Genomic DNA, 27,228 nt, shown 5'->3' with positions numbered 1-27,228 from the left:
TGCCACCCAACTAGATCATGTCCAAGTTACCATTATAGCAAAATAATGATCGATTCCAGTCCAATATATATATACAATGAAGAGGGCTAGAGGTACAATCCCTCCCTCTTGAATCTGCCTTGATCGCAAAACGTCCATATCCGTACTTCAAATACATCCAGACCAACCACTTCCTCATAAGCTCAAAGTATATCTGGATAGTCTTTGAAGTACTTTTCTGGGATCCATTTCGCATCCAATAGCGAATATTCTCGAATTCCAAGAGGAACTTTTGACCACTGTCTTTCCTCTTTTTCTCATAGAATGAAAAAGAATTTGTTCTAGCTCTTCCACCCCTGGTGGATCCTTCAAAACAAGCTCTTCTAGGGGTAAACCTGTACATGGTTTCCATAAACTGTCATGGAAGGCATTATATATCCTCCAATGATCTAAAAGGTCCAACCGTTGACATACATGGTAGATCTTCTTGGTTTCCTAATGAGGTCCATATACCATCATTCCCTGACATTGGCAATCCAAAGATAAAAATATATAACAATACTCTCTCATGGAACATTCAATGGGTGAAATATTCCTGCTATCTTTTGTCGGTCAAACTTGACCTCCAAACATTCTTGAACATAAAACTTAGTGTTCTTTCTGCTAGGCCAATAGTAGTAGCTTCTCCCAAGCTTGAGTTGCAAACACAATCCTAGAAATCCTCATCTAAGACTTTCATAGGCCACAACATGGCCCTCATGGTACAAGATTGCTCCAATGCAATCTCCTTTTGACAACCTTCCTGGCAAGATGTCAATCTGATGATCTTCTGGTCTCTTTAGCTTCTTGCTTTGGCAAGTTGGGACAATTTGCAGCTAAGTGTCCCTTCTTTCCACATTGGAAACACTTCCCTTCTTTGGCATATTCCTCTACTTGCTTGAGGGACAATCTTATTCGAAAGAGTGGGGGTTTGTTCCCACTCCCATCCTTCTTCTCTTGAGACTCGGCTCTTGATGGGGATCGGGCTTTAAACTTCTTCCTTTGAGATGGATCCAGATTGTCGTTCTTTGTCTTGCTCTCCATCCAAGGCATGTACAAGGCCTCGGCTTGTAAAGCCTTGTCTTTGGCTTCTTCCGACGTTTTCGGTCCAGCTATATCAACTGCTTGCATAAGCTTAGGTTGCAATCCATTCACAAACTTATGCATCTCCATTAGTGGTGGAATGGGAGTATATGAAGTAAACTTCAAAGAAATTGCTAAAAATTTGTTGAGGTAAGATGCCACATTCTCAACAACTTTCTACTTTACCTCATCCCATTCCTTCTGCACATCTGCTTCAAAGTTTGTGGGTAGAAACTTCTTCTTGAACAAAGTCTTGAAGTCGGTCCATGTCTTCGGCTTGGTCCCTTCTTGTACTACTTTTAGCCATAAATTCAAAGCGGCATCCTTCAAATGCATACAAAACATGCGAAGCTTTGACTTTTTGGAGTAGTCGTCACCTCCAAAAGCAGCATCAAATTTCTCGACAGAGGATAAAGCTTTATGGGTATCCCGCTTTCCAGGAAAAGCATCAAACTTGACACTCTTCTCCTCTGGTTTTGAAGTCCATCTTGCCGGTTGATGAAGGCTCCTTTGCCTTCCTTTCCTTTAGCTATCTTGACGAAGCTGCATCCGAGAGAGCGGGCCTAGGGATAGCCTCCCTGTTTCCTCCACGAGAAATAGACCAAGTAACTCTGGATCCTTCTGCAATGGTGACTCCTTTGGCCCGAGATAGGCTTTAGCAACTTCAACTCCTTCGGCTTTGGTGGCTCGATCCTTCATGAAATCTTCAAACATTCGAGCTCTTCTTTGGTCCTGTTCCTTCTTGGCTCTCCAAGCTAGGAATTCTTCATCTTGGAGAAACTATCTGAACTTCTGAAAGTCTCGATATTATGCTAATGTCATGGCCGCAATCTCATGAGAGATAGATCAACGGCCTTGGTTCCCTCCTAGAAGTTCGGTGTTGGCTTTATAGTTGTTCCCTTCTTGAGGCCCTTGATCTCCCTCTGCTCTTGACATGGCTCTGTCACCCCAAGAAAGATTTCTTCAAGAGAAATCCTTTCTCTGATACCACTATAAGCCCAACGGAGCATGCAATGATAGATGCAACCACGTGCCCAAGCTATAATGATACAGAGAGGGGAGAGAGAGAAGGGAATAGAGATCTTGCACAATACACCACACTGAGCGGGGAATAGGCCCCGCCCCCTTTTCAGGAATTTATTTCAAGAGCGATCCACGGTTTTTCCAAGCCACGACCAATACAACAAATGAATACAATATCAAACAAATATGTCAATGACGAGGTCGGTTCTGGACTCGACGTCGAGGCACAAGATCTCTGATGCCTAAGCTCACCACTAGGAAGACCCACGAGAGTTTTACACCGGGTATGAATCAAATTCTTGTTGCTCACAAAATCCCACAAGAAACTCTACACCCCAATCCGGAAAAAGAATCTCGAAAAATAGGGTTAACACCAAGGTGGTGGTTATTAAGCCCCAAATAGTAGTCCCTTATGCTGAAATTTTTGGAAAAGTTGCTGCTCAAGGCGGAGGCAATGCTATACAAGAAACAGTGGCTCAAGGACAAGCGGTGGCAGTGGGAGAATCTTCTGGGTGGCGGCGGCAGATTTTTATGGGTGGCGGCGGCGTTGGTGGCTCAGCCGCCGCCGACAGTTTCAACCGACAGTAGCGCTGTTGGTGGCTCAGCCAACGAAGGCGGCGGTTTCAGCCGGCGGTGGTGGCAAAGGCGGTGATTTCAACCGACGGAGGTGGCTCTGGGGCGGCGGTGGCGGTTGCTCAGCCGACGGCTCTAAGGCAAAGCAGGGTGGCACAAGGAGGTGGAGAGTAAGATGATGACAGCAATGAAACTCCTTGTTCTTCACAAGGTGAATCTTCCACTATGGCTCTCCACAAGTGATGATGTATATTTTAATAATAGTCAAAAATAGCCAAAGTTCTTGATTTGTGCTTTTGTAGCTTCAAGGCCTTGCTTTTTGGCTCTGGAGCTACTTTTTGGAAAAGCGGCTTTTAGCTTTTTGATCTAGTTCGATGTCCTCTTTCCAATGGTGCCCTCAACTCTCGGTCGACATAGTTTGACATTTTTGCTTTTTCTTGCTTTTTGACCAAAGACTAGTGTTTTTTCCTGTGCCAGCTTTAGGAACCCTGTTCCCATGTGTCCCATCAACTTGTCTGTGTGTTCGGGCATGAGTTCCATCATGTGAAAAGAGCTCGGAGAGCCAAATAGTTACAGTGTATGGTCGCCATCGAGCAATCGGTGCAAAAGTATCATCAAAATCCATGCCAACTTTCTGAGAATAGCCTTTGGCCACAAGCCTAGCCTTGTGCTTATCCAGAGTCCCATCTGATTTGTACTTGGTCTTATAGACCCATTTGACACCAATCACCTTCCGCTTTGCCAATCTATGAACCAACTCCCAAGTCTAATTCCGTTCAATAGAGTCAAGCTCTACTTCCATGGCCTGCTTCCAAGTCGGTTTGGAGAGCACCTCCCGAATATGAGTAGGTTCCGAGTCCTTCTCGATACGTGACATCAGTGCATAATCGATGCTCAGGTTCTCGAGGTGATGTCATGGTATGCAACCGCTCCGATCGACGGGGACCCCCTGCTGTAGGTGAAGGCAACCATGTTACCCCTCAGTCCCGCAATGTCTAGTACAGCCAATTGGGAATACGAAATCCCCCATCAGAAGTCGAACCCTGCTCTTGAGGTGTAGCCTATTGTGAAACATCCACCGAAATCTCATCCTCCTAATTAATGTTGGATGATTCCTCCACCTGAGGTACTAGAGGACGTGCCGGTTCAAGTCAAGTAAGAGGAACAGAAGGATCCAACGAGGAACCAAGGACAGGCTGAGTCGCATCAGCCTCTGATGATGAAGAAACCCCCTCTGCAGTGGAAGATGAAGTCTCATCAACCACCACATCTCTATTAACGATGATCTTCGAAGTTGCAGGATTGTAGAGTTGATAACCTTTGGATTATGAGCTATAACCAACCAAAATATGGTGCTTGGACTTAGCGTCCAGCTTCCCCCTATCACCATTAGGTACATGTACAAATGCATCTAACCCAAAAACCCGAAAGTGTGAAACCGATGGTTTTCTTCCTATGTACGCCTAAAAGGGGGTATGCCCTGGCACAACAGTAGTAGGGGACCGATTGAGAATGTAAACAGCAGTAGCAATTGTCTCCACCCAAATTTTTTGAGGCAAACTCCAATGTTCCAACATTGTCCGAGCCATCTCAATCACCTTTGGTTTTTCCACTCCACCACGCCGTTCTCTGAAGGAGTACCTATGTTGGCAAACTCCCATTGAATACCATGGAGGTCACAATATTGGTTAAACTGGCGAGAAGTGAACTCACCTCCTTTGTCGGCTCGTAATGTCAAAAAAAAGTATCCCAACTGTTTCTCCACCAAGGTTCTCCATGTTTGGAATCTATCGAAAGTTTCGTCTTTGGATTTGAGAAAATAGGCCCAGGTGTACTTGCTAAAGTCATCAACCAAAAGAAAAACACAACTAGCATAACCAAGAGACAAAGTGCGCAGGGGGCCGCACAAATCCGCATGAACCAATTCCATAGGTGCCGTAGCTCGCCGTGTAGCCTTCTTTGGAAAGACCTCCCGATATTTCTCTGAGACAAGAATGACAAGGGCCCTCACGTGTGCCAACATTTGGCAACCCATCCACCAACTGCTCCCAAAAAGCCTTCCCCAAGGCCTCCAAATGAAGATGTCCAAATCTAGCATGCCCAAGATCGCCTATGCGGGTACCTATGTGAGAGTAAAGAGCTGTGAGTTTGTGGTCCTCTAAGGATTTCATACATGAGATTTGCAAATTGGGAACTAAGGTAGAATTTATGGAGGACTCTTTGATCATTCGTGAACTTCTCACGGACAAGTTCCTATGGCAAGGCAAAATTTGGCACATATAGTGCTCTCGAGGTGTACTTCCCTCCATTGCCATATGGAATGAGGGGCGTTGTCCCTTCACCAAGAATGGGGACACTAGAGTTATCTCCCAATGCATGCGATAACTCATGTGCTGTGTCACGACCCTGTGTTTTTCTCTGGACAGTATGCAGGTGTGCACGGGGACATGGTGGATAGTGTGAATGGCATCGGTTTGGAAGTCAAAAAGGACTCAAGGTTTTAAAAAGGTCTTTTTTTTCACAACCCCATGTGGGGGGAGGGGACAAAAGATTTTAAAAACCTTTAAAAACATTATAATACCCTTTATGAAAGATAACGTGGCCCATATGCTATTATTGGGGGCCACATGTGTGGGCTGCAGCAGGCGCCTCTTTATGGGTGAAAAAAGCAGAGTGCTGGACTGCACTTACACGCCGGCTGGCTGGACTGCAGAAAGCACATGGCTGGATGCGCCTTTCTTTTTGGTGAAAAAGCAGATGGCTGGATGCGCCTCTGTGTTGGTGAAAAAGCAGATGGTTGGATGCACCTCTCTACTGGTGGAAAAACAGTGGGACTACACATGCGCCTTGGCTCTCTCTCTCTCATGCTTTTCTGGAAGGACTACTGGCGGGCAGCGCTACTCTTGCTTTTTGGGAGAGTGCATGGGCTGCGCTTCTCTGGCTGCTGTGCTACAGAGAACATAGGCGCAGACCAGGCTTACTTTTTTGGAGAGAGAAGGTTAGCTGATTGGCTGCTGTGCTACAGAGAACACAGGCGCTGAACCTTCCTCTCTCTCTCTGCTTTTTGGAGGGAGAAGACCAGTTGGCTGCTAGACAGAGGTGCACAAGTATGCTAGTCCTCCTTGCAACAGGGCATGTTTTGAGACTGTTTATGGGCTGTTTTGCTTGGCTGCAAGTACAATGTGTACATGGGTTATTGGCTGCAAGTACAAGGTCACCTGGTTATGTTTCTTGGCATGGGAGCGACGCAAGCTCTCATGGGTGCATACCTATCAAATCCCCACCGGATCTCCTCATGATCGTTCCTGGTACGAGACTCGAATCCTGCAAACAAACGAATAAACAACAAGGGGGTGCAGGCCTGACTCACCTCCCAACCATGACCGCTGTGGGCAAGCCCACAGTCTTGGCTGTCCCCACCGAGCCACAAGCTGAGCTAACTAGGTTGACGTACCGACCAATCTCCTCCTCACGACGTCCCATACCGCCACGAAGCTACCCTCGCGGGCCTCGAGATTGCTGCCGGCCTCGCTGCATAAAGCAGGTGCACGTCTGCACTAGATCCAGGCTCCAAGACCATAGAGCTCTCACAAACTCGTGAGACTCTCTATATCTCAATCACTAACCTTGGCCACCCTTTTATAGGCTCTTGGCCGGTCATCGGGCGTCCACACTTGGGCGCCCGCCCGTCCATACTTGGGTGCCCGCCCGTTAGTTTATCCCTAACTCAGCTCGCCAATCAGCCTGCCTAGCTCCAAGCTTCCCCAAACCTCAAAGCTAGTCTTGCGTGCGTGTAGCACGCGATAGATACACATTGTGCACATGACATACTCCCTGGGAGAAAGCTTCTATATACAGGACTCATGTGAAAGAGTCTTTTGATGTGAACAATGGCTGGATTTGTTTGTGGATGTCGAGTGGACAAGAAGCCATGATGCAGGGCCTTTGCAGGCTTCAGGAGTTCTACTATGACGGTTGAGTTTCCAGCCTTATTGTAATCAAAGCTCTCTTATAATCAATTAAAGAAATACCGCAAGGGGCGCCACTGCGTTTTTGGGGCCAACTGGTGTCCGTGTATTGTTTGCAGGAGCACTCTAGCTCCCCCTATTTGTTTTCCTTTTCTAGATCCTTGATGGTGTTGAAGTGTTTTGTGTGCAAGTTTGTTTTTGCACCGCCCTTTGGTTTTGTTTGAAGACCGAGGCCAGTTTACATGCTGTGGGGCACCGCTGTCCAAAATCCACTGAGGTGAGTTGGAACAAGAAGGAAAAGCCTTCTCCACCACTGGATGGGAAGTATCAAACTCGAGATCAATCAAGGTGACGAAAGCTATGCAGTAATCACAAATCTTATGGTTGCTAGAAGAATTAGGAGTTGAAGACTCCTTTCGCTTAGCATCCTTAGAGTCCTCGGAATCCTTGGAGTCCTTAGAGGGAGGTGCAGCACCTTTGGAGTCCTCGGAATCCTTGGAGTCCTTAGAGTCCTCGGAATCCGAGTCCTTAGAGGGAGGTGCAGCACCTTTACCTTTGTTAGGCTGCCCCCCTCTCTGTCGAATGAAAGCCTGGTTACCTTTCTTTGAAGAAGAATCCTTGAATCTGCTCTCTTGATCAAGAACCATAAGCACTAGGTCATCCCAGGTAATGGTTTCTATCCGTCCTGAGGTAAGAAGTGAAGAATAGAAGCTCTTAATAGTAGCCAGATGGCCATATCCTCAGCGGAAACCTCCTTCCCACACCCAGAAATCTCAATTCGCAATGACTCCAATTTGTTGATGTGATCCCACATGGAAGTGGAATCAATGGGTGAAAGCTTCAACATGTGAAGCTCCAGGGAAACTCTCTTCATGGGTGTCTTCCGATCGTAGATGTCAGAGAGTTTCTTCCAAGCAACATGTGCATGGGTATCCCATTTGATGTGAGCAATGACTGAGGGTTGAGAGTTCAAAAGGATGAATGACCGAGCACAAGCATTAAGCCGATCCCATAGAGCCACTTCACGCGTAAGGGTATCCCTCGTATCCTCATGTCCACGTTAGGCCGGAGGACCGGGTGCATGATGAACTCTAGAAGGTCGTGTGTCTCCAAGACTGCTTCCACCATGACTTTCCAAATGTCATAGTTTGTGCCATCCAAATTTGCATCTGAAGGAAAAGTCAGAAGAGTGGGTACCTGAACTGCCCGAGGTTGAATGAGTGTCGTGATGTACCCCCTCTGAAAAATGCAGACACCAAAACAGCCAAGAGCTGCTCTCTGCACTTGTAGGGAGGGGAGGGGGAGGGAGGGAGGGATAGAAAGTGAGTGGAGATGAGAAAAAAACGCAGAGAATGCAGATTTTCCCCTCCAGAGATGAAAACGCAGGTGTGAAAACACTACGGGCAGCCACCAGGTTGGCGTGAAAATGCGGCAAAAAATCAGCACCAGTCAGCGATCCCAAGTCTAGATGCCTGTGCTCTGATACCATGTCAGAGGGCAGCAGAAAGATGTAGACAAATGACAAAAACACTGAAGCCCCAGGTGAGAGAGAAGAGAAAACACCAAAACGCTGATGCACTAATCCTCAAGAAAAAGATGAATACAACCAGCTCGTAGGCGAGGTGTGGACTCCGCAGGCCGAGGGCTGAAGGGTGCTCGCAAGATGACCAAAGGCAATGATGAAAAGTGAGGGGGGAGGGCCAGCATATATATACTCTTCATATGAACTGGCCAACTCCCTCAAGACTCCTACATGACCTGAAAAATGGGAAAAATAGGCATAAAAAACCATAAAAGGGTGGGCAGCCCACATCAAAGGCCCAATAAAAATAGGGAAAAACAAGGGAAAATATGGGGGGTGCTTGAACATGAGAATGGCACCCGTAGACACCAAAACGGCCGCCAACAAGAGATGATCTATGCTAACAAAGCCTTGGGCTATGTGGCAGAAAGCTGTATAATTTCGCTCCTCAGTAATCAATTCGATGATGGCTGCCTGATGATCAGTGCATGATTGCACTCCTTAGTAATGGGATTTCTAAACAAGCAATCCACTTCTTGATAACAACTGCGTTCACACCTTCATTAGTCATCAAACCCTATTCTCAATTGTAGTTATGTACTCAAGAGTGGGATAATCTTTGAGTACTGATCATGATAGCTGCAATTAAGGACAGGTTACTCCTCTGATTATGCACTAAGTCATGGTAGTGCAGTTGATGATGGATTCGTCAGTCATTATGCTCATGGTAGTCACAATTAAGGATGGGGTGATCTGTGATTGTGTGCTAATTCATGATAACTACAATCAAGATGGTTTGATCATGTTGAAAATTAAGTTGAACATCAATACCGAATTGCATGGTGTTGAGTGGAGGTTGATTGTTCTTAGGTTAAATTTGTGTGGTAATTGTAAATGGGTGCATAGAAAAGTGTAGATTCTAAGTGATGCCATGGATGAGGTGTGGTAGGGCCACATGGGTAGGCTAGTTGTGGAGGTGACTAGGATGAATAAGCTTTGGAGTAAATGAGGTCAAGGTGGAAGATGAGGCCAAAGACCTATTTATTTGATGTACCTGATACTTTTGTGCACCATGCTTGTTTGCCTTAATTAGTGTATTACCTTTTCTTAATCAAGCTTTTAGTTATCTTAATCTTCTAATTATATTTTTATTAATTTTTTTGATTCACTCTAGATTAGTGGAATGTTAAGAAAACTCATCATGCAGTAAGTCATGGTAGCCACAATTAAGGATGTGTTCATCACTAATTATACAGTAAATTGTAGTAGCCACAGTTAAGGATGGGTTAATGACGGATTATGCACTGAGTCATTAGCCACAATCAAGGATGGGTTAATCACTGATTATGCACTAAGTCATGGTAGGATGAATTGATCGCTGACTATGCACGAAGTCATGGTAGCAACAACTAATCACACTAAGTCATAGTAGCCACAAGTAAGGATGGGTTAATCACAGCCCCAATGAAAGACAAGTTAGTTACTGATTATGCACTAAATTATACAAACCACAATGTAAAATCGTTTAATTTCTGAACACGAGCATTCTGCATTTAGTAGTAACCACAATCAAGGATGAATTAAGTGGGGATTATGCACTAATGAACGGGGGTGATGACAGCAGTAAAAGGATGAAAGTTGGGAAGAACATACCAGTCTCCTGTCTTGGGGTGACGACTCATGGAGGGTACGACATGGGTGGGGGCCAGATCCATGCCGCGGTACTTCTCCAGCTCATCGTCCGTACAGCTGAGAAGGCGGGTGATGGGTCCTGGGTGGCCGCTTCTGCGGTAGCTGTTCATAAGGCCAACGGTCTGCCAATCGAAGTACGAGTTGCACTCCACGGAGAAGAGGGTGTGCAATTTGGGCGATCCGTGCTGCGAGCTGTTGTTTTGCTGCAGCAAGCTCTCCATTGATGCTGCACAGCCCATCACTCCAAGTGACCAGAGGATCACAACTGTGAGCCATCTTGGTGATGAGCAGCGGCATCGCTTGTGCATGTCAGACGCCATGGCGCTTGTGCACATCCAGGGTTGACGCTTCACATCTAAAATAGACTACCAACAGCATTCATGAGCTCACACTACCCCCATCATGCCGAGGACCTTTTTTCAAAGTGACAACCAGCACCAAACGTGTGGACCTTTTGGAGGGTGGACCAAAATTGGGCTAACAACCCCTCCACCACAACAAAGATCAAAGGCCAAGTCATCACGCGTTCACGCAACATGCCACCTAGTTTGAACGAGGCCTATCGCGGTGGGTGGCAGGTTCCAAAGGAGTTGACAAGTAGAGCTCCATCCGAGAGGACCGTGACCGCCATAGGTAGGATGGAGGGTTTGGACAAGCCCCCCTACATGTGTAGGAATCACTTTGCAGAAATAACTTCAAGACATGCAGAATCCAATGTAGCTTCTTTTGCATACATGCAATGACAGCAATGTGGGTGAATTTCTTTATGTCTTGAGCACTAGACTCGAGTCTATCACCATGCGGTATTGCCTACCCATGTTGTCAAGCATGCCACACCAACCCACAATGTGAGTGTATCCATAAAACCTACTATAATATAAAAAAGACACTTGTGCCATGATAACAATTACATCTCAAACGAATGTAATGGTGTGAAGCACCCAATACAATTAATAAACTCGTACCATCCTATCTTGTGACTTGTGCGGTTATCTTTTATTTTAGCACACATTTATTATCTACCAAGTTGGTGTAGTGGGGTACAAAATGGAAGTGGGTGTAGGTAGGCATTCTTAAAAGTCATAAGGGCTTTAAGGCTTCAAGTTGCACCTAAAAGAAAGTGTGTTGTTAATGGCGCTAAGACTAATTAGTGTCTTCCTTAATTAAGTTATTATTGTTCCTCCTCTTGCATTCTCTCACCACAATGATTACCCCAAAAATCCTCCACACCAAAAAACACCATATATTTCATGATTGATCCTTGTTATTATAAGTTATTATTGTTCCTCTTGCATTCTCTCACCACAATGATTAGCCCAAAAATCCTACACACCACAAATTACCATATATTTCATGATTGATTCTTGTTCTTTGTGCAATCAAAATTTATCAAACTTACACCCTATAATCTCTATATATATTTGATTTCACATTGCAAGGACATGATTAAGTATGCCTACACATATCTCAAATGTGGTTTCTGAATTTCAAAAAATCCAACTTCAATATTACAACAAAAAAGTAAGCATGATCGATGGGTAAAAGCATTAAATTGCGGTGGGAGTAAATTATATGCATGCAACGCAAGGTTTAAGAGATTTGGTTAATTTGTGTGGTAGGTTTTCAATGGCCTTTAGTTCACTTCCCATGTATAAGACAACTCTAGCACTTTATATCATGTAGTATTCTTTATATATAAAAAACCTTGAGCTTTGCACGAGGAAGAAGCCTATGATATGATTAGAACATAATTTACCTCGAGTCACGCTTCCTTGAAAGCAATTATTATTTGTCATCTATTGTTACACTTAAGGGAAGGGAAACACTTGTTGATCATGTTTTCCTTTGGAAATTGAGGGGCATTTTTTGCCTTGGGGTTTTTAAGTCAATATAATAAGGTATAAGGCATTACATCTTTTTATAAGCCTTGCAATAGTTTTTTTTAAGCCTTCTGGTAATTCACTTTCTTAAACTTTGAGAAATATGGTCCATATTAAATGTAGAAGAAAATATTTCCACGTGATTTGTATGCGGTTGCATCATGTCAAAAGCCTTGTTATGCACCAAATAATCAAGTTTTAAAAAATAGATATGATTTATAACCCATGCTTTTTTTACATGTGAATTTATATCCTATGCTTTTAACATGTAAATTTATCATAAGAAGGATCTCATGATTGTGTCTACAATTTCCAAAACATGAAAACAAATTATTTATCATCTTTTCCTAATAAATATTAATATATGCATTATCTTTTTAAAAAAAGCCCAATATTTTGTGGTTTTAATGTGAGATTTTGAAATATGTAGCTACTTATTCACACAATTATGTTAAAATCTTGAAAAGCTTTTCCTAGTACAAGTTCAAGGGGTTTTATGAAAATGAAAATAGCAGTCCAACTTTTTTAGCATTATCTAGTTAAGTAAATTTTGTTCTACTTACAAGCCCCTTTCATAAAGGATCCTTAATGAGTTGCCATAAAAACCAGCGAAGATCAAACGTATTGTTGAAGCTCAAAATTTATCTTACAAGCCTTTTAACAAAAGATTCTTAATAAGTTGCCGTAAACATTAGCCAAGATCTAACGTGCTTTTGAAGCTAACCTGTCATTAGTCTAATTTTCCATTTTCTTATTGCAATGGAAGATTTTTATAAGCAAGAATGATAGATGGAATTTGCAATTGAGGGATATGATCGTTACAATATGAAAAGCATAAGAAGGCACAGTTCAAAACATGGATAGATGGAAGATTTTTATGAGCAAGAACGATAGATAGAGTTTGCGTTGAGGAATAGGACCGTTTTACAATATGAAAAGCATAAGAAGGCATAGTTCAAAACATGTATAGTCACATACATGGAGATGCATTGCCATTCTATCAAAGCAAATTTTGAAATAAATGGTTTAATAGAATGGAAACAAATATAGGCCATGGTGATGCATGGCCTCTACCATTCTATTAAGTCATTTTTGCATAGTAGAGGATGTGCTAACATGGGTGTCAAGTGATCTATAAAGCATTGATGATGTGATGATGAGTGAATATGATTGATAAATATAAATGTAATACGGTGGACTCATACGTGTGTAAAATTAATTACTAGATTTTTATGAGGATAAACTTTAGGAAGAATCTATCATAGAAAACTACATTATTCTATGAATATTAGGTTAAGTGTCCTGAGAATCTCCCAACCCCACTAAAACTTTTGTGGGACCCAAGATCTCACACCTATCACCTTCTCTCTATGTGCAATGCTACTAGGTTTATTTTTAAACCCACCATTTCCCCCGGCATCCTTTTGCCCTCTCTAGAAAATGTGTACCAAGCTACCTCATTAAGTCTATCACCAAACCAACCCCCACAACATAAAATCACCCATTCCATTATCACCACCCCCTTCACCCCATCACTTGCATTCCTACTTACACTCACAACTCTCTCTCTCTCTCTCTCTCTCTCTCTCTCTCTCTCTCTCTCTCTCTTTGCCCATCATCCACCACCCTTGATCAATTTATCAATGCTCCACCCTAGTATTGGCTAGTTCTAGACTTAAAGGCCCCCTTTATGAGGAGAAGTTACTTTTAGTGTTTGAGGAGCACAAGCGCATGTGGTATATCCTTTAATGGATAAGATAATCTCTCTCACTAATGCTGCTTTTTCCTTTCCATCATCGTACCAACCCATTATTACTGCTTTAAAGACTTGTAAAGGTGTACCTACTCATGTCCTTAAAGGATTCCTTTAAGGATTTTCTTGTCATACAATTTGTACCAGCTATAATTTTTTAGAAAACTTCTTATCCTTTGTAATTATTGGGGCATTGAAGTAGAATACCTAATAATTGCACAATAATTAACACCAACCTTGTTATAAACCTATTACATCAAAGTTAGTGTCCCAGGTAGGCTTATTTCATAAAAATAAAGTACGTGAGCCTAGTTCATAAAAGTTAGTGTCCTAGGTAAGCCTATTTTATAAACATTAGTATCCTAGGTAGGCCTATTTCATAAAAATAAAGTACATGAGCCTAGTTCATAAAAGTGCCCTAGATAGGCCTATTTCATAAAAATAAAGTACTTGATCCTAGTTCGTAAAAGTCAGCACCCCAGGTAGGCTTATTTCATAAAAATAAAGTACATCAACCTACTTCATATAAAAAAGGCATGAGCCTATAGACGTAAGCTTGCAGACGTGAGCTTATAGATGCGAGCCTAGAGATGTGAGCCTAGACACGTGAGCTTGAAGATGTGAACTTATACATGTGAGTCGACACGTGAGCTTGAAGATGTGAGCATGGACATGTGAACCTACAGACGTGAGCTTGGACATGTGAGCCTAAAGGCGTGAACCTAGAGACATGAGCCTATTTGAAAGAAACCAAAAAATAAAACTAAAAATAAAGGTTTTTTGTAGCTTGAGCACAACAGACGTGTTTAAAATTGATTTTATACCTATCCAAAGCACTAGAGACTATTTTACTAGAGATCAAACCACTGGTGCAAACTCGATCTAGACTAATTGTTGGAAATGAAAATGCATTCAACTATAGTGCATCAAACCACACTTTCTCAAATCCACCCATCATTCAACCCCAACAACAAACATTTTTCATAGCTTGAGTAGAATAGATGTGTTTAAAGTCAATTTTTGACCTGTCAGGAAGCATTAGAGATCGTTTAACCATAGTGAAACCTTTGATGCAAACTTGATCTAGACTAATTGTTGTGGAAACAAGAATACAATTAACTATAGTGCATTAAACCACACTTTCTCAAACCCAACCAGTCTTCACTCCCAGTAATAAACGACAATCAATAGAGTGCTCCCCTTATAAGAAGGCAAAACCTCTTCTAACCCACCTCCCACAAGAAAATATTTGGGACAAAATGATCCAACTAAACACAAACATGAGTGGACAAACAATAGAACACTTCGAAATAAGAGCTGCCACAGTCCTTTGAGATCTTGATTTGGGCTCTCTAAACAACAGCATAAACTTCATGAAAATGGCACTAAACTGCCCTTTCCTTGGGCGAAGCTTTAGGGCAAGAGAGGGAGCAAGATCAGGAACCTCAAGGTTTACTCCCTCTAAAAGAAGTGGTCAAACCATGTCATGCCATATTGTTTCAAACATTTGGTGTCGATCTTGAGTTGGGATTATCCCAAGCTGACCATGACCAAGTAGCTTAACAACCATAGTTATGCTAATTAGAACATGTCTCCTTTGTAATACTATTAGGGATAAGTGTTCCTCAAAACACACAATATAAGCAATAGTCCTAATTTCCATAGGATCTTATTATAGAAGTGTCTTTACCATGAAGCAAAGTTCTAGTTCTTCTCCATTCAGAATAGGGAACACAAGGAGGATAAAACGCTAATCAAACTGAAGGGATTTACAAAAGGCATTCACATAACACATGTCCTTAGCTAGAGACTTCAATAACGTGTCACGGAAGCCACCTCTTCAATGTCTTCATTGCAAGGGCCTACACCATATTGTTGAGTGTCCTCATATAGCCGTTGCACTAAGTATCCCAACTCTATACCTGAATCCACTACCAAATCCCAATGTCATTACATATGGAGGCACATGTTACCAGTGAGGACTCAAACATGCTTGTCCCAACAACAAAGTGACAATCACCCTAGTAGAAGGAATATGAGCCACTCTAGCAAGCCTTAACTTATTCAGCATTACAATGAGGACTTACTCATTTATCTTCATTGATGATGACCACACTAGAAAGTGTATATGTATTTCATGAAAGACAAAAGTGAAGTATTTACTCACTTTCATAGCCATGGTAGAGAAAGCACATACAACGCTTAAGAACAGGTGGTGGTGGAGATTACTTCTCCAATGATTTCAATGACTATTTGAGAGAGTATGGGATAAAGTGGCAATTTACATACTCCTCATAGAAAAATTGGATTATCGAAGGTTATAGCCAAACCCACGACCATTCTTAACCTCTACCTCTGACCTCGTTCAAGAGTCAATTACATAGAACTAGTAAGGGAATCTCAGAGCATGCCAAGGGTTATAACTAAACCAACCATTCTTAACCTCTACCTCTGGAACCAATCCAACTAGATTCCACAAAACTAGTAAGGGAACCTCAGAGCATGCCAAGGGTTATAGCTAAACCCACCATTCTTAACCTCTGCCTCTGGAACCATTCCAACTGCATTGCTAGATGTAGTGAAGGACTTAGTGGGAGGTGAAAGTTGGCCTTCCATGGGTCATCAGTCACCGCAATATTTTCTCTAATGTGATGGTGATGAATTCATTTCAATCCCAATAGAGGCATCACCTCTTAGGGAAGGATTAGTGCACATTTCCTACACATTGGTAGGTCTAAGCCCACCTCTGGGTGAGTATGAGCTAAGTGATGAGTGCAAATATTGCATGAGGGACATATCACACCTCATCAAAGCCTTCTTATCCTTGAATTTCCGAGTGTCCCGATAAGTTCTCTTTATAAAGAAATTCTTATACACATGCTAGTATGGCACTGCCAATACAAGCAACCCCTGAGGTTCAAAAAGATCACCACGATCCCATAACACCCTTGTACACCATGCCACAAACACCAACTCGCTAGCTAGAATTAAAAAGACAAAGCTCAATCAAGCATGCAAGTAAAGCTAGTGGTGGTGACAATGATGTCAAAGCCTTCCTTGTGAATGGGCAAGAAACTCTCTGCCTTCGCTCAGTGAAGCCACATGGTAAGCCAAAATCTTAAAACCCCATTATACATATGTAATGTGGCACTGCCTATAAATTGTACATACATATGGAATGATTAAGAACTTGAAACCCAAGCGACTCTCTGCCTTCGCTAGGTGAAGCCACATGGTAAGCCAAAATCTTAAAACCCCATTGTACATATGTAACGTAGCACTTCCTATTAATTGTACATACATATGGAATGATAAAAAACTTGAAACCCAAAATAAAACTAAAAATAACATAAAATTTTAAAAACACACACATGTAAATAGCATATACACACACCCACACTTACAAGTATACACTCTTCACATGGTAGCATATGCACATACACGTGCACACACACATAGAGTCTCCCTCTAAAAACCCACACTTACATGTACGGGCCAATCAAACAACGCCAAAGTGGTTTTCTTCATTAAGACAGCCACCCTGTCTGACGGCTGCGTTATAAAATCAAATTTCTTTCCTTTCTCGTCATTTTGCATTGTGTGACCTTTGCTTTTTCATTGTGCTTCCGCTGCTGATCATTATGCATCTTCCGTCCCGAATTTTGTGCTATAATCGGCTGTCTTCTATCGAGGTGGGAGCTTGATCCATTCCCTGTTTGTTTTCTTTTTCCTTTTTATTTTTTGATCTTCATGGGTTATCAATATCTTCTCGGCAATACTTGTTGTACATAAATTACTGAATCATAATTATTCTAAGATTTCTTCACGGTATCTTCACATTCATTAAGCACAGTCGGCACCTTAACAACGAAAGAAAAAATGGAAAACCAATAACATAACAAACGGCACCTTCACTAAAGTTTCACGATATTATCACCCTGTAGTTTCATGAAACCTCAGGTTCGCGAAACTGTAGTTCCACAGAACCTCACTGGTTCACGAAACCTCATTGTTTCATCACCGGTTCACGAAACATAACTTCATGAAACCGTGTTTCACAGAACCTCTCCGTTTCACGGAACCTAACTTCACGAAACCGTGTTTCACAGAACCTCACCGGTTCATGAAACCTAACTTCACGGAACCTCACCGGTTCACGAAACCTAACTTCACAAAACCGTGTTTCACGGAACCTCACTGTTTCACGGAACCTCATCGTTTCATGGAACCTCACTAGTTCATGAAACCTAACTTCACGGAACCTCACCATTTCACGAAACCTCATTATTTCACGAAACCTAACTTCATGGCCTGCAGGTTCACAAAACCACTCAGACCTTGTGTCTTCACACCATAGCTTTCACTTGTCTATTAACATACCATGTGATTACTCCTCCACTAACACACTTCTCATTTCAACTAACTGGTTACCCATTAACCCAAAAGAAGAAGAAGAAGAAGAAGAAGAAGAAGAAGAAGAAGAAGAAGAAGAAGAAGAAGAGAAGAAATGGTAGCAACCCCACTAGTCGGAAGACTGATGTGCTGTTTATGTACAGATGTTAGCCCTCGGAGTCGGAAGCTATCGAGACCCCATTGCCACTCAAGCCAACGCCACTGGATCCACAGCAAGTCAGAAAAAAAAACCAGTGCGGGTCCTGAAGTTGAAGTTTTTGGGCCCTTATGCCCAAGCCTTCCATGGGGCCATCATTAGCAAAGAAGCCCTCACGGCCCATGGAAAGGTAGCCCTAAATTACCATAGCCCAGAATGCCTCCAATTCTGGAAGAGACTGAAGTAAAAGCAAAGTTGGAAAAGGTAGGCTTGGGGAGAATGGCACAAATACTCCTAAGAAGCATCGATACAGAACTCTATGTTGAATACATCAAGACCTAGGACAAGGGCACCAAACGGGGAACTATCACAAAGGCTGACGGCACTACATAGCAACTCCTAATCATAGAAGAGCTCATATAGGATGCTTTGCAGCTCTCGCCAGTATACTCCTAAGAAGCATCGATACAGAACTCTATGTTGAATACATCAAGACCTAGGACAAGGGCACCAAACGGGGAACTATCACAGGCTGACGGCACTACATAGCAATCATAGAAGAGCTCATACAGGATGCTTTGCAGCTCTCGCTAGTAGTCAAGGTCCACGCCCACGCATTCAACAAAATGCCTCTAGATGCAATGCTTAAGAAAGGTTCTTACAACTCCAATGGGGCCGAGTACGATAACATCCATGATGAGGCTACAGGAAAAGCTTGCAGGACCATGTCATTAATGATGCAGGTCAAGCCCGTGGATAGATATAACAGGGTGCCTTTTAATAAAATTGCTAAGGTACATGAGGAGAAAGAGGAGGACTGGGCCTACTATATCCTAGAGAGATGAACTATTTGAAGGTCCACCAATCCAAGATTTGCAACCCATACCTGCTCACCCAAGTTCTTAATCACGTGGCAAAAAGGCCTCTCCCAGAGCCCGAACCAGCAGAGCACTTGCAACTGGCATTGCAGAACAGCCAACACTAATAGCTAAAGACATGCAGCAAGAGGGGAAAGCTATCTTAATGGAGACCCAGGCAATAATGAAGGAAATCAAGAAGGGGAGAAAGAAGAAGACAAAGAAGAAAATTAGAGGGATTATCCCAGATATAGCTGCCGAATCACAAAGATTAGAGGTGGAAGTGGCATAGGAAATCCGGACATACCAAGAAGCATTGCAAGAAACCACAATCAGCCAAGTCACATAGGAGCCCATGCAGCAAGTTACTCCCCCAACAAGCCCAGCAGAGCTGATATTCATGGATCTATCCCCACTCAAGGATTGAGCTCTGGTAGACACGCCCATAGAGACGTCACCCGAACAAGAAGCATCAGTACAGGCTGAGGAAACACAAAGCCTTGAGGCGGCAATGGCTCAAGTACATGAAACAAAAGCCCACAATGAAGCAAGCAAAAAACAAAGAAGTGCAGAGCCCTCAAGCCCAAGAAAAAGAAGGCGGTTGGAAAATGAGAAAAGAATACCCTAGCTAGTCTCCCTATAAAAAGTCGACTATCAACAATTCATGCAAGAGACCATGGAAGGGCTGGATGAGCTGTCAAACCAACCACAGGTTGGGCTCGAAGAAGGCGCAAGCACAAGTGCACTCTGGGAGCAGGAACAAAAGGGCTAGCGTTGCCACTTCCTCACAACACACATGCTCCACGATCGTAATGCTGCCCTTTGGAAGCAGGTTAATGACTCATACACACAAGTACAAAGCTTAAAAGACCACTTGGTAGTAGTAGCTGAAGCCACACATAAAGATGTCGTAATGAAAAACTTGAAGGCCACAGAGGAGCAAGAGAACAAGTATAAAGCCCTAGAAAGCAATAATATGGTACTCAGCCAAACAATTGTACAAAGAATCAAGGAAAATGTGGACCTCAAGGCAAAGTTAGAACAAGCTAAGGAGCAACTTTAGAAGGAGGTCACCCACACCAATGAGCTCACAGCACTTCATGCCCACCAAGTATAGGAGCTCCAACACAATGCCAGGGCCAAAGAAGAAGAACTGTAAAGCTAGATCCAGCAGCTAACCTCACATTTGAAAGTAGTGGAGGAGAGGGCAACTTGCTTACAGAAAGAGAGAGAACAAACAAACAAGGCCCATGCAGAAAAAATAAGAACACTTAATGACACTATAAGTGCAAGCCAGGTCGAAATACAAAGGAAATAATTGGCAAACCAAGAAGCAATGGCACAGCTTACACAACAACTACAGAACATTTAGATGCTGGTTGCCGAAAGGCTCCAAAAAATCACCGAAGCTCAAGAAAGAGAAGCAATGGCCAGGCATGCCTAGGAGGATGCAACCCGAAGATTTGAGGAGTTAGAGGCTGCAAGGATGGTTTAGGAAACTGTAATTTCAAACCTCCTCAGCAACACTGACTCTTACTTTACAAGAGTTAGAATGTCGGTTTGGCGATCCAAGACAGAAGTCAGCGGCCAGAGCCTATCGATGACCTATGCCTACTCCTTGAGCGTGCCACGGAGTTGGGTTGGTTGCTAGTAACTCCTTGGGCCCCTACTCAAACTCTCACTTTATTTTTATCTACAATAATCCTCTCTTTACTTCAATACGATATAAATCTATCTAAAGACATAGGCCTAGGTGAACTAACCCTCATTAAACAAAATACCGAATGAGATGCTGACCCTACAATAATAATGGGAATTTTGCGGGGGGACATAGTATTAAGTAATCCACAAGACATCTTCTTTTACCCATTACATCCTATAGTGTTAAACCTTCATAGTTGGTGTCGGGTCCTCCAAAATTCTAAAATTCTAAACAACAATGTCAAAAAATTAGACACGTTTGTCCCAGATGATAGTCCCGAGACACCGGCCAACTATGAGGTGATAGCACATAGTTATCAGTGGATTATAATTCATGGGTGGCTCAAAGTATATAATACTCACCAGCATCTAAACTTATGTGAGTCTACTTTGTATCATCCTTTTGGAACTCTTAAGCTATACTCTAATATCTACAAACACTTAGAAGCCATGTTAACAAATGTATAGTACAATTTTGATGCTACCCACATTGAATATCATACTATCAATCCCGAGGAAATCCTTGACGTACAAGAATTTATAAAGTCTCACAAGCCTAGCCACCCACCCCCTAGCATAGGTCAGGGTTAAGAAGAATCCTCATCCTCATCTTCAAAGTCAACTTACCCTGTCTATTCTAATGTCGCTACTAGTAAGCTACTTAACCCCTATCCTAATACACCGCCTACTAACACATCTCAACCTGACTGCATTTTCTCAACCTTCATTCCTCAACAGATAGATTTTCCCACTAACCCTCTTGCCCTCGAGGAGATACTGGCACCTCACTCGTCTCCACAATTGCACCCTCAAGAGGTACACTATCCTATTCCACAGGATAATATTGAAGCCTTCACTGATGACACAATTTTGGAATCATTGTCTGTTGCAAAGTACGAGGGTTTTATTCGCGCTGGCAATCCTCTCTTAAAGCCAAAATTGATGTTCAAGGTCCTCATGCAAATCATTCCATTTGAGACAACTCGACGGATCATGCCATAAGCCTAATCCGAGGTCACACCAACAAAGCAGCACAATATGCCATACCCTCTACGAGCTCCTACCCTGATTTAGAAGAATTATTTCCCTTGGCTGGAGAGGGCACATTATGGGAAAATGTGGCAAAGCACACAAAGTTGGCAAACCCCCAATTAGGTGACCTACTGGAAATAAGGATCGTCACCTTCAGTTTTGCCATTTTGTTTTCTAGGAGCATAGTCTTGCCAAAGTTTGATTTTCATCAACGTCGCATGTCCGTCCATGTTAATGGATGATAGTTGAAATTGTCCGTAGTAGAGACTAATTGGCTCTTGTTCGTAGAGACAAATAACTTCTTGTGTAGTTCAAGAAGTTTTTGTGGTCGTAAATTCCTTAATCAAATGATAAAATTCCTCCATGGTTAGTGGGCTAACCATGGATAAACTTTGCGTACTGAGAGTTTGTGATTCTAGAAATATTGAACCATTCTTTGGAAGGTTATAGGGACATTTTTGAGCATGAAGGTCATGCCATCTCATGATGCAAACACCCCCCATTCCATTACAAAGATAGTTTTTTCTCTATTCTCCAGAGCTATCTTCACTCGATTAGAGCGACTAAACCCATCCAACATCTTCCTTTTTGCTACATTATCCAATAGTTAGTCTATAGAGGGAAAGTAAATTGGGTCTACAATAGTGGCCACATTCAAATTTTGGTAGTCCACACAAACTTTGATCTTAAGGTTTGTTTTAGGCACAATTACAATGGGGAATACCCATGTAGCTTCTGAATAGGGTAGAAAAGTCATACTCTCAGTAAATTGTCAATTTCTTCCTTCACTTGTTTTTCATAATTAGGGTTTGTTTGATACCTTTGCCAATTTATTGGGATTACATCCTCTATTAAATTTATTTTGTGATGGTAAAAGTTGGGGTCAAATCCTTCCATGTCAGCATACAACTAGGTGAGTGCATCACTGTACTCCATCACTATAGCAAGATCCCCAAGGAGATAGATGTGGCATAGGTGTGGTTCTCCAAGCATTGTGCACCCCTGTGAACATTGGCACCACTGTTAGGGAGCCAAGCTATGAGCCTATGGATGCTTGCATCCATGTGAAGGACTAAGTTAATGATGAATGAATGATTTTCCATTGTTCGATGTTATTAATTTTTGATTGGGAGCTTAATTTGTGTCAATTTTTTCTTTTTAAAAAAATTTGTTAAGCATTTTTAAGCTTAATATCTAGTGAATCCAGCGTGGATATTAAATTGCACCTCTTGTGAACAAAGGAATTGCATGTATCTTAAGGTAATATCTTGTAGATACTAAACTACAAGTATATTAAAATTTCACATTCACATGAGAAATTATGTGTGTAAGTGTGTCAAATTATCCACCTCTGTGTGTGTGCATGTTTTGCTTTGCACTATGTGTATGTGTGTGTCTGTGGATGTATGGATATGCGTTGATGGATGTATACATGTGTGTATGTATGTAAATTACACACACAGACACACACTACATGCATACATTTGTAAGAGGAAATCATTTTTAAAAAAATATTTGAATATGTATCTTTTTGTATGTATGTGTGTTTGTGTGTCAATTGTCTATCTCTATGTTTATGCTTTTGATTTGCACAATGTGTGTACTTCCGTATTTTCAGTGTGAGTGTTATGTATGATAATATGCATTTACATATTTACACATGTTTCTATCTATGCACACATGTGCATGTGCATGTGCATGCACATGTGTGTATGTGTCGATTATTGATGTGTGTGTGTGTGTGTAGTTTTACACTATGTGTGTGTCTATATCTGTGGGTGCACAAACTATATGTATTATCATAGACACTTACATATTCACACATGTATACATCCATAATACATATCCATACATCCATAGATACACACATACACACAATGCAAAGCAAAACATGCACACACACACACACACACACACACACACACACATGCGCATAATTTAACACACTTACACATAAACATTTAGAAAAATACATATTCAAAGCTTTACAAAAAAAAGAATGTTCTCTTACAAATGTATGTAGTGTGTATGTGTTTGTAATTTACATACATACATGAATACATCCATACATCCATAGACACATATATATGTGTGTGGTTTGTGTGTACTCATGAGAGAGAGAGAGAGAGAGAGAGAGAGAGAGAGGTGTTTACATGTGTGTACTCATGAGAGAGAGAGAGAGAGAGAGAGAGAGAGAGAGAGAGAGGTTTACATGTGTGTGTCTATGTTTGTATACACATAGACATGTCATGTACGTATGTGTATATAAACATAGACACACATGCAAACCAAAACTCATGTGTATACACATGAGAGACAAACACTCACAAACATGTGTACACATAGAGAGACATACATACACTCACACAAATACATAAAAGCACCCACCCACATATAAAGACACCCACACAAACAACACACACATAGAGTATATACATACATAAAGACACACAAATATATTCACACACTAAAATTCTCATATGGTCTACAACACATATATGTGAATATTTTTTATGCATAAACATATACATGTATGTGAATATACATAAAATTTGGGACTCACGAAAATTGCATCATGGCCTACTAAAGCCAGGTCCAAGAGTTTGCAGGACCCATCACTGTATGTATGTATGTATGTATATCTATGTGTGTATATATATGTGTGTGCATGTATATTTAGATGTGTATCTATTATGTATGTGTGTATATATATGTGTGTGCATGTATATTTAGATGTATATCTATTATGTGTGTGTGTGTATGTATATATGTATGTGTGTGTATATCTATATATGCATGTATGTATGCATGTGTGTATGTCTATATATGTATATGCTTATGTCTAAATGAATGCATGCATGCATGTATGTCAATATGTGTGTATGTATGTATGTATGCATGTATGTGTATATGTATGTGTGTATGTCTATGCAGAAGTGGCTGCTCTTGGTCTCTAAAATGCAATGTATTGTTAGAATGTGTGGAAAGAGTTTTGCTCAGAAGAGCAAACAAATTATCAACTATGTGCACTTTGAAGTGGTCACGTTAAGAGATAAAGGCAAACTCAGACTCAATCCTACTGAGGAAGAAGCTGCTCTAGACAACCATGTAAAATGCCTAGATGAGCATGATGCTAAAGATGCTGCCAAAGCTAGGTTTTTATCTAGAAGGCTTGATCTCTTGGACACATCATGTATGTTAAAAGGTTTAAAAAAAAACTATCCTAGAAAAGGTACAGAGAAACTATTGTAGAAATCATACTTGGTTATAATGGGGATGTTGTGACATATGGCACTGACATTGCTAAAGAATGTATAAGACACTTTGGTCTGCATATATGTGTGTATGTCTACACACACACACACACACACACACGTGTGTGTGTGCTATGTATTCATTAAGGGAATGGCGTGTCCATTAAACGCTTCTGAATATTCTCTCTCCTCCACTCTGCACTCGTCCTGCAATCCATTGGCCTACCGCCGTGACTCTCTCTCTCTCACTCTCTCTCACTCTCTGCCTCTCTCTCTCTCTCTCTGCCATAGCCTCTGCTTCTCGCCTACACAAAAGGGCCTCTCTTCCTGCCTGAGCGCAAGCTGTATTCATCTGTACTATCTCCCGCTCTCCCTCTCTCTCTCTCTCCATGAAGACTATAGTTGTGCTTTAATAGTCTTCTTTGCAATAACCTCAGCCTCCTAGCTCCCTCATAACTGCTTTAATGGTCTTCTTTGCAATAACCTCAGCCTCCTAGCTCCCTCATAACTGGCTCCACATGGAGTCTCATAGTATACAGAATGGCAATACAGGCTCCATATATCTTCCCCCATTGTCTATCACACAACACATCCCGAGAGAACTTCTGCCAAGTCTTCGAAACTACTGGGTTGCAAAGAAGAGGGAACAAAGAAGCATTGAGAGGAGGATGGCACGTACGCGCGAGGATGGTGACATTGATGAGCGAAAGGCAAAGAAAATCTGTAGAGAGCAGTTTCTCAGTGCTGGCGCAAACAAACAAACGGGCTTTCCGAGGGCCTTCAAACAAAGATTCTACAACAACTCCTCTATCATCCAACGTTCTCAGTGTTGTAGCACACGTCAGAGATAGTTGAGAGACTCATTTTCTCTAACATTTGTCATACATTATCTGAGGTGAAGACACCCCATTCAAATAACGAGTTGTTTTTAAAGCGGGCTACTATCGTGGCATGCCTCAATGTCGCATCTGGTGTTGACAATCAAATGAGTGGTAGAGAAGTTGCCAAGGCTTGAGGAGTTCATCGAAGGAATGTCATTGTGGCCAATTTTTGGCTGCAACATGAAGCGGAGGAAGGGTCACTTCCCTTGGATTCTTGTCACCGTCAATTGCATAGGGCAAGCACCATCACCAGTGAAATCAGGGAAATCGTGTTTCAGTTTTGGTCGGTGGAAACTCGCATCTCCCCAAACAAGAAATATGTTGTTCAAAAGAGGATAGGCAAGAGTGCGCATGTATAGCATCCAGTGCATCTACTCGATTTGCCTCAGGTATATCACTGTGTTGAGAGTGTGTTATAAGAGCTACACAGTTGCTCGCATATGATTGATAGTGTATCCGGATATGCTCTTCTATACGATACTGATTTCTAAATGTCAGTGGTTTAGAGTGCTTGACAGTACTAAAATTTTGTATGATAGAGAATTAGAGTGCTTTACCATGCTTCCAAATGTTTGCAAGTGCCTCACAGTGTATTACAATGCTTAACCATGCACTATAGTGCTTTATAAAGCTTTACAATTGATTTCAGATGCTTTTGAGTGCTTCATGGTGATTCCAAGAAATTCCAAGTCATGAGTGCATCTTAGTGCTTCTGAGCATTTTCAAACCACTTCTAAGTGCCCGATAGTGCACTATATTGCTTAACCATGCTTGATAGTGCTTGACATACTTCTTCAAGTGATCATAAGTGCTTCTAAGTGGTTCATAGTGGTTCCAAGGAATTTTATGTCATTCCAAGTGCATCTAAATGTTTCTGTGTGCTTCTAAGTGCCTTTTGTTGCTTCTGAGTGCTTAATAGTGCTTCAAAAAGCTGCCAGGTGTCTGAGAGTTCTTCCAAATGCTTCAAAGTGCTTATGCTCGTAATGGCTTAACAGAGCTTCAGAAGTGATAAAAACAGGAGCTTCTAATTGCTTCCAAGTGCTTGTTGTAAGTGCTTCCAAGTGCTTCTAAGTGCATCTAAATGTTTCTGTGTGCTTCTAAGTGCCTTTTGTTGCTTTTGAGTGCTTAATAGTGCTTCAAAAAGCTGCCAGGTGCCTGAGAATTCTTCCAAATGCTTCTAAGTGCTTATGCTTGTAATGGCTCAACAGAGCTTCAGAAGTGATAACAGGAGCTTCGAACTACTTCCAAGTGCTTGTAAGTGCTTCCAAGTGCTTGTAAGTGCTTGTGAGTGCTTCCAAGTGCATCTAAATGTTTCTGTGTGCTTGTAAGTGCTTGTGAGTGCTTCCAAGTGCATCTAAATGTTTCTGTGTGCTTCTAAGTGCCTTTTGTTGCTTCTGAGTGCTTAATAGTGCTTCAAAAAGCTGCCAGGAGCCTGAGAGTTC

The 27,228-nt window shown here is 42.0% G+C and overlaps 1 protein-coding gene across 1 annotated transcript in view; it reads right to left on the bottom strand.

The window, feature by feature from the left end:
- LOC147608741 (peptidyl serine alpha-galactosyltransferase) overlaps positions 1–10,779 on the bottom strand; it is a 54,547-nt gene extending 43,768 nt beyond the window's left edge. Inside the window, exon 1 of the mRNA XM_086788756.1 lies at positions 9,841–10,779. Within this exon, the coding sequence (XP_086644882.1) occupies positions 9,841–10,214 (374 nt within the window). The 5' untranslated portion in view covers positions 10,215–10,779. The remainder of the gene's footprint in view (positions 1–9,840) is intronic.
- Between the last annotated feature and the right edge of the window lie 16,449 nt (positions 10,780–27,228).

Source organism: Cibotium barometz, chromosome 52 (assembly GCF_041138505.1).
Source record: "Cibotium barometz isolate CiBa-2024 chromosome 52, ASM4113850v1, whole genome shotgun sequence".
Taxonomy (NCBI): Eukaryota; Viridiplantae; Streptophyta; class Polypodiopsida; order Cyatheales; family Cibotiaceae; genus Cibotium; species Cibotium barometz.
This window is presented reverse-complemented; position numbering and strand designations above follow the sequence as displayed.